Genomic DNA, 12,052 nt, shown 5'->3' with positions numbered 1-12,052 from the left:
CCTCTTTATCTTTATAATGGAGGTTATGCAATTTGTTTGTTTGTCTTTCAGCGAAGATATTCAGCCCAAACCAGATTTACGGTAAACCTTTAAAACGGCAGCATTTAAATAGTTTTCCACTTGGACTGGACTCAGAAAAGCAGCTGCTTTGATTTCACTGTGGGTCACTGTGGACATTTTGAGCATTTTTCACGTTTTCATGTCACACAACAACTTCCTGGTGTTTGATCTTCATGTTAAACTATTGCGGCTACTTGTTTATAAACAAGAGAAAATATCAATCTTCTCTGTAATCCCTTCAAAAGAAGCAAGGAATAAAAAATGAAAAAGTATACCCAAACTTGCAGCAGCCGGGTTTAACAAGCTACATTACCATCTGCCCTGCAGCTGAGCAGACCTCAAAGTAATTTAGATTAAAACCCGCTAAGAGCCAAACAGAAAATGGCCCAGATTACGCATGTGTCTGCACCACTAAAACAGGCTTGTTTATATGGCAAAAAAAAAAAGAAAAAAGGCCTTTCAGACTAAATGATGGAAATTAGAAAAGCAAAAGCCTGAATATTGGAGAAAACAGTGCATGTTTTTCAGTTTGGGTTGACACAGAAATACTGACATAAAGGAAAAAGAGGATAATTTCTGGCTGAAAATTGAAAGTCTGAAGCGAAATGCAGCGTGGCTTGTAGGATTGATTCAGCATCCACAAAACTTACAAGCCTGAAATGCGTGTTTTTATGGCCCTCCGCGCCTAATTTAGCTGAACATGAATATGAAAAGAAGCCCGGACGTTAAAAGAATGTCAGATTTCCAAAAGGTAACGTGATCCCATGTGACGGTGTGTGCAGGTCCAGATTAAAGTAACTACATTAAACTGGATAAGCTAATCAGCTACGCAACTTTTCTCATCTGGTCAAACCAAAAAAAAAAAACAAAAAAAAAAACAGGTAGAAAAGTTTTGTTGTACAAAATATAAGCAAAATGTTGGGCTTCTTGAGTAATTCGCCAACATTAAAGAAATCCCAGAGTTCAGCTGCAGCGTAACCTCACTTCCAAATCACTGACGGCGCTCCAAAGCTGCGCTGCAGACAAGCAGTCTGAAGCGCCTCGCTTAATTGGTTGTTTGGGAGGAATTTTAACTGGATTCCAGTTGGAATCTGCCTAAATTGAATTGCGGCCGGGCTGCACTGGGCCGGGCTGGAGCAGCGCGGCAGAACCAAGGGGGGGGAAAAATGGTTTGGCTCTGGAGCCTCACAACAAGCTCAAACAGGAAGTCATTCAACACACAACCAGTAAAAAAAAGAAACGAAGACCAGGCGTGCACAAACACATACGAGCACATGTGTACGCGAGCCAAAACACGAAAGAAAGAGTCAATTTGGAATGCATTCCTGCTGCTCCTCCTCCTCCTCCCCCGTCCTTGCATGAGTCAGGGTGTCTTTCTGTTCGTCTCACAGCCTGAAGGCCTTTGGAAAACTCTGCAGTGAATTTTACAGACAGAGGAAATATTAGAACCAAAGACAGAAACGGGAAAATGCAACCAAACGTTGAGATTATCAGATAAAGTTGAAGCGTAAAAAAACAGATCCATGTAGACGGAGACGAACTGAGGGGGCTGGATGTAAACAGACAGGAGTTCCCCAAGGCACTTTGTCTGGATACCAGTTCTTATCACATTTTAACAAATCCCTAAACCAAAATAACTTCGTGCCAATCAATATCTAATAGATTACCTGTCAGAGAACACAGGATGTAATCTGGACCAGACTTTAGAAAGGGCTTATCTGGGCAGTAGCCCAGGGCGCCAATTTCTTTGAGAGGCTAGCGGAGGGCAAAGATTAAAATTTTTTTAGTTTTGTATTAAATGTGATTTTTTTTGCCAACATTGTACTTTCTATAAAACTTATAGGTGTGAACTGTATTATTTAAGGATATTTATGAATATAAAAAAAATTCAGATTGAAGTTGTAGATGATTTTTTTGGAAACAACATTGAATTACTGGCTATATTAACCCTACCATGAATCAGTTCATTTCACCTGATTTAAAAGTCTATATATCAATGTACTGTAATTTATAATTAATACAATTATTTTTCCTGAAAAGGCACCAAAACTGGCTCCGGCCCAGGGCCCCTCATCCCTGTAACTCCGGCACTGGGCGTAATCTAAGGGCAACACATCCAGGTCAGCAGCTGGAAGAAAACTTACTCTGAAGTAGATGGGAAACTACATTTGGTTTTATCCATGTAAGGTCAGATGTTTACATACGCTGCATAAAAACACCAACTTTTCCCCTCTATGTTTGATATTAAATCAAAATAAACTGTTACAGGTAAATTAACCAAATTATATGGACTTGCTAAATTTCATCTGATGATTTTTGGAAATCTGAATGTACCAACATTACTTTCCCTCAGGCGGGGGAAACCCAGATGATGGTGATGTCAGGGGTTTCTATTTGTAAATTAGCTTACCACATTTGAGTAAATAAGAGGAACACCTGCTGGTGTACTTCCTTGTGTGAAATCATAAAAATAAAAAAGAAAGACAGAAAAATGATCAGGAATCAAACTGAGGAGCCCCACAGGTCTGGTTTTATCCTTTCTGAAGGCACCGCATTCATGTGATCAAACAATTATAATAAAATAACAGACAGAAAATACAAAAAAGATGCTCCAAAACCCCAGAAATAATCAAAAGACCTGGTGAAAACCCTCAAAGTCTGGCTGCTCTTCTGCAGGAGGGACTGGTGCGCTTCAGCACACAGTGACCATCATGAGTAAAGAACGCTGTGCTTTTATTTGCTGCCTCTTTAGGTGGACGTGAAGCGGTGAAACAGAGACACTAAACGACGCACGGGGAGGCGTTTTGTACGCGTTTTTGAACGTTCACACGGTTAATCAGCAGCAGAAGCATTTCCTGGGAATTCCCTCTGAGAGAAACTGGAAGAGTTGGAGGAGCAAAGGAAGCAAAGGAAGTATAAAAGCACGTCTCAGTCACAGTTGAAAGAAAAAACCCTTCTCCGGAAGACAATACGATGCACACAATGACATGACGATGTGCTATAATTTGGTTAAATCTTTGTTAAAATAACTGGACCAAGTTTTTTGCCTCAGTGAGGTTGTTGGCGTCAAAAAGAACCAAGTGGAAATCAAATTAAATTCAATGTCATCTAGATAAAAATCCAAATTTGGTGTCTTGAGCTCCCTCACGTCTTTTATTTTAAGATTTGGATCACTGTTCGTTGCTTTTAGCCTGTTGTCAAAATCACAGAGATGGGGCACGGCTTTAAGCAGACAGCGCTCAAAAAGTGACAAAATATACAACCAAAGGGATAAAAATGATTTAAGTATCGGCGTTTGTCCATTTTCTGAACTGCTGTCGTAGTGACAGAAATATGTCTGAGCGTCTGACAAAGTGACGGCGATACAATCGTCGTTTTCACTTTCTGAACATTTAAATTGATGAAATCCATACAAAGGTTTCACTTCCAGAAAACTACCCAACTTCTGACTAAATGACAGAAACATCAACATTTTCTCATCATCTGAACTGTAAAGCCACAAAATTTAACCGATTCTTCATATGAAAAAGTGACGGAAATACAGCCAACGTTCCTCACAGAAAACTACTAAACAGGAATGAAAATTCAACAATATATAAACTTTAAAATAACTACTGCATGTTCCACTTTGTGAACTTTAAAAGTGACTGGAGTAGAACCACAGGGACCAATTTAAGAACTTTTAAAGTGATAGAAATTATGTTCCACTCTAAAAAATTTTAAAAAGTGGTGAAAATACAACTGCATGTTCTTTTATTGTGGTGAAATTTTATTTACAAGCCTGCAATCAAATGGAGCTTTTAGGGTTAACTTACTGAATTCCTTAAGAAACAAATTCTGAACTTATGAAGGAAACACAAAAACTGAGCCGTTTCTATTCCAACTTATAAACTTAAATTAGAACATAAACTTTAATCCTTTTATAACCGTAATTATAATTGGCCCGTATACATATACATTTTCATTTTATAGCTGTAAAACTGTCAAAAATTAATGTGCATTGAGTCTGAATTTTTGCTTCTTTTTCTAAAACATCAGCTTTCTGCCTATTAAGATGGAAATACTAAACACTCACTTTCTGAAGTTGGAAAAAACATTAAAATAAATAAATTATGATCATGTTGTAAAATCTGAGGAGGTGACAGAAATTTAAACGTCGTCTCACTTTTAAAACTACTGCCCTGAATCAGCTAGGGCTTTTTATTTTATTATTATTTTTTGAAAGTATGATTATATTTAAGTTAGAAAACTCAGTCAAACCCAAACATTCTAACATGTTCAGCTCAGTTTCTGCCAGCATGTATTTAAATCTGAGAGCTTTGAGCTCCTGCAGGTGACCAAACCTGATCTATCTGCGAAACATGATCGCAATAAGAGCGCAAATAGGGCAGCATTCCCCTCCGAGCCGAAACGTTTACGGTCACAACCGAACACAGAGACAAACGCTTTGCATGCGGTCTGCAGCTCGAGCCTCTGTTAATCATTAATGGGTACGACGAGGCCCTTACACCCTGTTACACTCACTCGTTGACACCGTCAGTGCGTGTCAGGGTTGCCAGACACGAGGATAAACACGCGGAAGGTAAAACGCGGAAGCAAACATCTGCGGTCGCATGAAAAGACTCCGAAAATACGCGGAAGCGTGTCTAAAAAAGGCTTAATGATATTTTCAGGTGAGATCCTGAGCGTGATTTCCCCCACGCCCCTCAAATGCGTCCTGCTGAGACAGGTGCTCAAGGGACGCAGGAGTTGGGGGAAGTTACGTAAAGGTGAGGAGAAACCGGCTCGACTGGAAGTCAACACAAAACGGCGCATTTAAAACCCTGCTGGCAACTATAAGGGACTTTCTTTCTTTTTCTTTAAGGCAGAGTATCACATTAACACACTTTCAGTACAGTGAGCTCCTCTGTTCAGGACACGGTCCACGCACACCTGCGCTGTTAGTTATGAAACACACACACACATACACACACACGCTGATCACTAACTTATGCGCTTGAAAGCGCAGATTCAGCAAAAAGCACCTCACCTCTTCCCATCTGATGAACTTGCTCCCCTTCTTCAGCTCTTCGTGGACGATCACGGGTTTCAGCTGCAACGCGTGGACTCCCGGCTTGGCCCCGGCCATGACGAGGGACTCCCCTGCCCGGCTGCCAACGCCTAAAACCCCGGCTTGCGCTTGCGGGACTCCCCGGGAGCTTATCGATCAGCTTCTTCCTTCCTCCAAAGCTTCTTCTTCTTCTTCGCCTCCTTTTTTCCTCTCGGAGGCCCCTTAAAAGTTGCCGCGGCGCATGAGGAGCCAGATCCACACGGAGACGGGACCCACAGTCACTGCTGTCTTGTTCACGTCCGCGTCCACGCACCCGCGGCGACGCGCCCTGTCTTCTTTCAATCACCAGCTTTGATTCATTTATTTGTTTATTGATCCCCTCCTAAAAGCGCAGTGGAGATTCCCGTTTCCTCCTCCGGTCCATCTGGTCGCCTCTCTCAACTTTCCCCGCTTTCTTACTCTCTTGTCGCCTCTGAGGCGTTTCTTCTTCTTCTCTCCTCCTCCTCTCCTACCAGCATGTTTTCTGTGAGGAAAAAAAAAACAGAAAGAGAGAGAGAGTTTTTTTTTTTTTTTTTTGAAAGAGGAGCCGTAAAGGGAGAGGAGGAGGACGGCGTCAGATAGCGCTGAGTGACAGAGAAATGAGAGAAGCGAGAGGGGAGTCGGAGTTTGTGTGAAATGGGTGTGTTTAAATGAGTTCCTCTGCTGCTTTGTGTCTCTACAATGGTAAAGCAATGAGGACGTGAGACTGAAACAGCTGTGCAATGTGCAAGATTGTGCAAAAAAAGCGGTCTTGACTAATAGTTAGGTCTTCAAACTTCCTTAAAATGCCTCTGTTTTTGTCACTCAAATGTTTCGGATGATTAAAGCTTCAGTGTGTAAGTTTTATTAATTTTTTAAAAATGTCATGTTAGAGTATGGTAGTTTGAGACAGATAATATGTGGGGGGAAAAATCGAGCTCCTCTCTTTTTCCCAGTACTAAGAAACAACCAATTAGGCCAACTGGCCCTAATTCTGTTTTCACTATAATACTCTGGTAGACCCAGTTACATTGGGGGCCAAAACTGAAACATTTGTTACATTTTCAGTTGGTGCGGTTCATTTTCACACTGCACTGTCAAACAAACCAAACTCCTTTAAAACCTGTTCCCCTCCTCACCTGTGGGGGCGCTGCACCAAGAACCACTGAAGGAAACGACACAAAAACCTCTAAAGAAGATGTGAGCTTCACAAAATATAAACGAAAATGGAGTGGTGTCAAATTTTAGTGGTTGTAGGATTTCTTTTTTGTCTTTGGTAAAAGACTATAAGTAATTTCTCCAGCTAGCGCTAACCTAGCGCGTTTGTTTTGGTTGTATTTACCCAGAATGCCCTGCACTGCAGTTCACTTCCTGCTTTTGGAGCAGTTTGCGGTTCGCTTAGCGCTCACACATGTATTCGAACTGCACCAGCGCTCACTTTAACCAAAGCCAGACCTAAGTTTGTAGGTTCACGTTTTTGCTTGACTGCGCATTCACAGCTCCCCAAGTGAACTCACTTTCTAGACAAACCAAAGTTCGATTACAGCGGATTAAATGGAGCTGATGTGAATGTAGCCACTTTACAGCACAGAAAATTGACCTCATTGTTTACAGCTTCTCCTTCTGCTCTCTGATTGGCCCGGTAGAAAGTTTACCAGAGGGAATCTGAGTTAATGGGAGAAATCCCAGAAGAGCTGTAAAATGACTGGAATCGTAGAGAAAGCCAACGGCCAATCTAATGTCTAATAGCTGGGCCAAAACTCACAGTGTTCACAGCATGGATCTGAAGTAAATCTCTATATTACCTACGTCTTTGAGTTTGCTGACAGTGACAGATTGCTTGGTTAATAAAACATGCTTGCACCTGACCAATGTTTTCTAAAGATTCACAATAATCTTCAAAGTGTTGATCTGACAGGCCTGGAGGGGAGCCGTTCCCTCTGTGACACAAAGAAGCTGCATAACAAACTGCAAATCTGCATTAAAACGACTTTACGGTAAACGAAACCAGAGAGCAACTTTTCTTTGCGGTCGCCTGCTGCGGAACAAAGGACTCGCATTCTGATCCCGACCAAATCCAGCTGCCGAGCAACATCTCAGAGGGTCCCGCACCCGTTGCTGTTCCCCTACTCCTTAACTCCACCAGGCAGGAATGTTTGCTATGCTGCAGCCTGCTGACTGAATGACTGATGAACATACTTTCTGTTTGTGTTTCCCTGAACATGCAGCGGACGACGAAGGCGAGGAGAGAGCCAGCAAACTGCAACGTATTCTAACCTGTGAAGCTTGTTTGCATCTTTTGGGTTCATGTGATCCAAAGAAATTGAATCCAGGAAGTAACAAAAACCAGGCACACTGTTAATTAACCAGACCGTAACCCAACACACACACACGCAGCACAGCAAATGCATATTTACAGCTCTGCAGCATGCACACACATTGGCAGGAATATTCTGTTTCGCTGGTTTATAAGCAGATGCACACACAGCCGCACCCCCCTCCACTCCTCTCTGTCATAAATATACATAAATAAAAAAACATTTTCCACTTTATTTCTTTTGGCCAAACAATGGTGTGTTGTCAGCTGGAACTGAAGTGCAGGCACCTGTTTCTGGCCCGTCACAGAGAAACCCACAGACAGGCCTCTAAAATATGGACTCAAGCTGCTGGACATTATTTGATCTGCCCACAGCATTTAAAGAGGACGTGCAACAGGTTAGGATGAGTCTATGGTCTAAACAAAACATCTTCTTTACATTTTTTTTGCTCAAAATCGTTCTTACATAATGAGACTTTATTCTGTTCTGCCTATTTTGATCTTCTTTAATAACACATTTTTTTGGAAGTTGTCTATGTTTCTTCAACTGAATTAGAAATATTCAGTTGGTGACGGTGACAGATTAAATCCCATTTTTTCTAAATCAGGTCAGGTTTTCATTCTAATTTGATTTAGAGAATCTGATCTTCTGAGTGAATTGATTACTTTTTTGTGATACTAACGTAAATGAACTGATAATATTTATCATCCAAAAAGAGGTTTTAGGATAAAAAAACTAATGTTTTCTAACAGAATGAATGAATTAATTAATTAATTGTTACAAACTTGGATTTCTGTAAGTTGAATAAAAAAACACAGATACATGGAAACTGAACATTATGTCTTCAACTCTCCTCATCGTCACTCGTCAATCCCAGATTCTCAGGAAACCGATCCAGATGTGAGAACAACTGCATTTTGATGCTGATGTTGCATCCGTAGTTCAGAAAGTTGACCCGATGATCAAAACCAATGTGATTTTTGGATTCAGTAAATCAAAATTACCCTAAAACAGTTGAAAAACCCCAGACAACTTTTTTTTCTGTTGATCGGTGTAATTAGCTGCTTTAGGGCGTCTTGTCACTTTAAATTCAAGTAAGCTGCTGCTGGCCACGCCCCCTAACTCAACGTTTACACTGCGCAGTTATACAACTCCAGATCTTTGAAAAGCAGAAGCTCCTAAATGGAAAGTCAACAACAAAATTCTTGTGTTTTCCAGCAGCCATTGCACAGTGCGGTAAAACCAGCTGGCCAAATGTGCTGGAGCGCAGCGTGGGTTGCTAGGTAATGGCGGAGAGCGCTCCAGTAATGTGGAGGTTTTTGAAACGGCTCAAAACATTTACTTATTGTCTCTTTCAACTGCTTGGGCTGTTTAGAGAAGCATTAGAAATCCAAATGAAAGTACAAAAAGGTACAAAATGTGGATTTTGGTTAAAAAGGTTGTACATTTTTCATATTTACAGCCTCTCTATTTCTACCCAGACACTTCAACTCAACATATTGCTGGTTTTCAGAAATTAAATCTCTGTTTAAAACTTCCACATGACATTATAAGCACTGCAAATCATATGTGTTAGAGTTCACCCTGGCAGCAGATTTATGGTGTTAAAGATGAAGGTCTTCTCTTGAAACAAGAACAGATAGTTTAGGGGACGTAGTTTTTCCACCAGCTGGAGATTAAAACACAGATATATTCATAAAACAGTGTTATATTAGAGAACAGCTACAGAGAGGCCAACGGTAACTGAAGAAGAGCTGCAGAGATCCACAACTTAGTGGCCAAAAATAAGTACTTTTGCTCAGTTTTTACTGAAAACTATGAAATATATTAAATATAGAATGAATTATATGTAGTGAAAATCTACATATTATTATTTCATGATTTTCTAGATGATTTCATGCTCTTGTGCTGAAGAACATCATGAATTAATTTAAACTAAACACCTTCATCAATCAAACTCAGTGGGCGGGACTAGGAGGAACTCTGACGTCTGATTGGCTGCTTCAAACAGCAAGTCGGGAGAACTTCTTCATAGTTTGTGACTGTGAGGTTAATATCCGCAGTTGTTTTCTTAGCCTACATTTAAAGACTTGAAATGACTGCTTATTGTTTTATCCACCACACCATTGTGAAATTTGCTGCTTCTCCAACACAAAAAGTTACATCTGCAAGGTGCAGGAGATTTTCACAATCTATTTTTTCATTTTTAATTTAATTTAATTTTTTCATCTTTGTTTTTGGCAACAGATCAGGCAAAGCCTCACCCAGAGGTGAGCAGCACAGCGAAAAGTGAAAGGGATTTCTGAAAAGAATGTGGTTTCTTTACTGGAACCGGTCGCAGCGCGGGAATGTGTCGAGGCATTTAGCACAACAAGGAAGTCAACGACCAACTTTCTGACTGGACATAAAACAAAAAGAGAAGTCAAGACGTGGCTTGCAATAATAATAATAAAAACAGAGCAGAGGTAAAGGTCGGAGGAGCAGAAATGAACAGATGTTTGAGAGGAAAAAAACTCCCATCCACTCATCTTTCCTTCTTCTCTCGTTCTCTCTGTCCAGCAAACGGACAAATTTTTCTCTCCAACGCAACGCCAAGGACTCACAAAGACACATTGTGTTAAGAAAAAAAAAGACAGACATGCTCACTGTGTCCTCAACACACTGCCCTCTCTATCCACACACACACACACACACACACCCAGTGCATGCTCTGGTTTCAATGGGAGAGGCCTGTCCACAGTAGCAATAAAAACTTGATCAGATTCCTGAGACTTTGGCGTGCAGCCGCTGTCAGCTTTTACTGGAGTCTGGAGCTGTCTCCACAACACTGCAGGATTATTGTCAGGGTTGTTTTGGAGAAAATCACTCATGTGGGCGTCCAGGCCGAGCGCTGATTATAGTTTCCCCCCCCTTTAGAGCACCAATCCAAGGACAATGTCGATTACCAGAGAACTACCATTTGCTTTCACTGCAGGCTTTTATTTATTTACAGCTGAATTATCTCTTGCAAACGTGCCAAAATGTTTTGAATGACATAAATTTTTTCTGTCTGGTTCTCACGGTAGATGTGAGGCACATGTTCAGTAACGTACCGCCATCTAGTGGCGGCAGAGCCAAACTGCGCCCACGTTTGACGCTCGGTGTTTGTGCAACAGTTAGGAATGTGGATGGACCATTTTCAGCTGTGCAGGGTGTAACCTGCATGTGCACACACATCAATCCTCGTTGTGCACACATAAATCACAGTAAGTCACGGAGGTGCAAACAGAGGACACTCACGCATGGAATGATAAAGATAACACACACACACACCCCCACACACACACAAGCAGGGGAGAGCTTCTTATTTTAATGGAGATTTACATAGAGAGGCCTGGTCTGCCTCACTGTTTCCCACACACTGCAAGAAATAAAATGCAAACTGACCTCCAGCTCCCTCTGGTGGAGAGAACATTGAGTACCTCTCATTTAAATGGTTTCTTGTGCTTTTTTTTTTTTTTTTTAGAAATATTGTAGTGCGTAAGATACCGATTGCTTTATATAATCCACTGCTATTTAGCCAAACTTTGCGCGATGTTAATACAATGAATGTTTTAAAAGGTTGTTTTACTCTCCCACCATGCAGCAGGAAGGCTGAACAAAAGATTTGTTTTTAGAAGAATAAAAACATGAAACGAATGCTTTTAAAAGAGCTCTGCTTAATTATTTTATTATACAGTTTTATAATTGTAGATTTATGAAAATATGCTGTTTCTAATGCAGTTTAATTATTTTATTATATAAAGTGTTATATTTTTGCATTAATGTAACTGTTTCTATAATTAATGTTGTTTTCTATGATCTGGACCCCCAGAAGAGAAGGGGTCGAGTTTTGTTTGGGGATCCAAACAAACAAGCAAACAAACAAACAAACAAACAAACAAACAACAAACAAACAAACAAACAAACAAACAAACAAACAACAAACAAACAAACAAACAAACAAACAAACAAACAAACAAACAAGCAAACAAACAAACAAGCACGTTATAGAGATGGCTGTTATGTTAATTTAAAACTTTAAATGACAGATTTTTCATTCAGGATGATTCATAACCTTTTAGCATAAGTGGAAATAACGATAATAATGTCCAACTGAGTATTAGGGCTATTCTAAGGAAATAAAATAAAATTACAAGAGTAAAGGTGTATGAGAATAGAATCATAATATAATGACTTTATTCTCGTACGAGTTTATTCGTGTCATATGATGACTATATCATAATTTTATTTATTAGTTCCTTAGCGTCAGCAGGGATGTAAACACGTTTGTTGGGAGGAGTGACGGCTATAAACGTATAAATGGTTATAAAATGTGGGGAGGAAGGATCTGTGATAACGCTTTTATGTGCACCTAGGATGCAGTCTGTCTGTCACTGAAGGAGCTCTACACGCAAATCAATAGTGTGCAAAACATGTAAAAAAAAAAAAAAAGTTAAAAGATGATAGAAATGTTTTCTGTTAAAGAACCAGTTGAACTTGTTTCAGCGCTGATGTTGCAGGGAACATTAAAATCTGTTCCGCTCAGAAGCATCAGCGATTCGGTTAATCCACAGTTAAGCGTCTT

The 12,052-nt window shown here is 40.3% G+C and overlaps 1 protein-coding gene across 2 annotated transcripts in view; it reads right to left on the bottom strand.

Moving 5' to 3' along the window:
• plcb3 (phospholipase C, beta 3 (phosphatidylinositol-specific)) overlaps nt 1–5,806 on the bottom strand; it is a 61,222-nt gene extending 55,416 nt beyond the window's left edge. Inside the window, exon 1 of one of the 2 annotated variants that reach the window (XM_017310518.2) lies at nt 5,090–5,806. In XM_017310518.2, the coding sequence (XP_017166007.1) occupies nt 5,090–5,188 (99 nt within the window). In that variant the 5' untranslated portion in view covers nt 5,189–5,806. The remainder of the gene's footprint in view (nt 1–5,089) is intronic. The other variant, XM_008435906.3, reaches the window with a different exon arrangement.
• Nucleotides 5,807–12,052: the final 6,246 nt, after the last annotated feature.

Source organism: Poecilia reticulata, chromosome 18 (genome assembly GCF_904066995.2).
Source record: "Poecilia reticulata chromosome 18, P_reticulata-male-v2, whole genome shotgun sequence".
Taxonomy (NCBI): domain Eukaryota; kingdom Metazoa; phylum Chordata; class Actinopteri; order Cyprinodontiformes; family Poeciliidae; genus Poecilia; species Poecilia reticulata.
The sequence above is the reverse complement of the archived record's forward strand: the minus strand, read 5'-3'. Positions and strand labels throughout refer to the sequence as shown.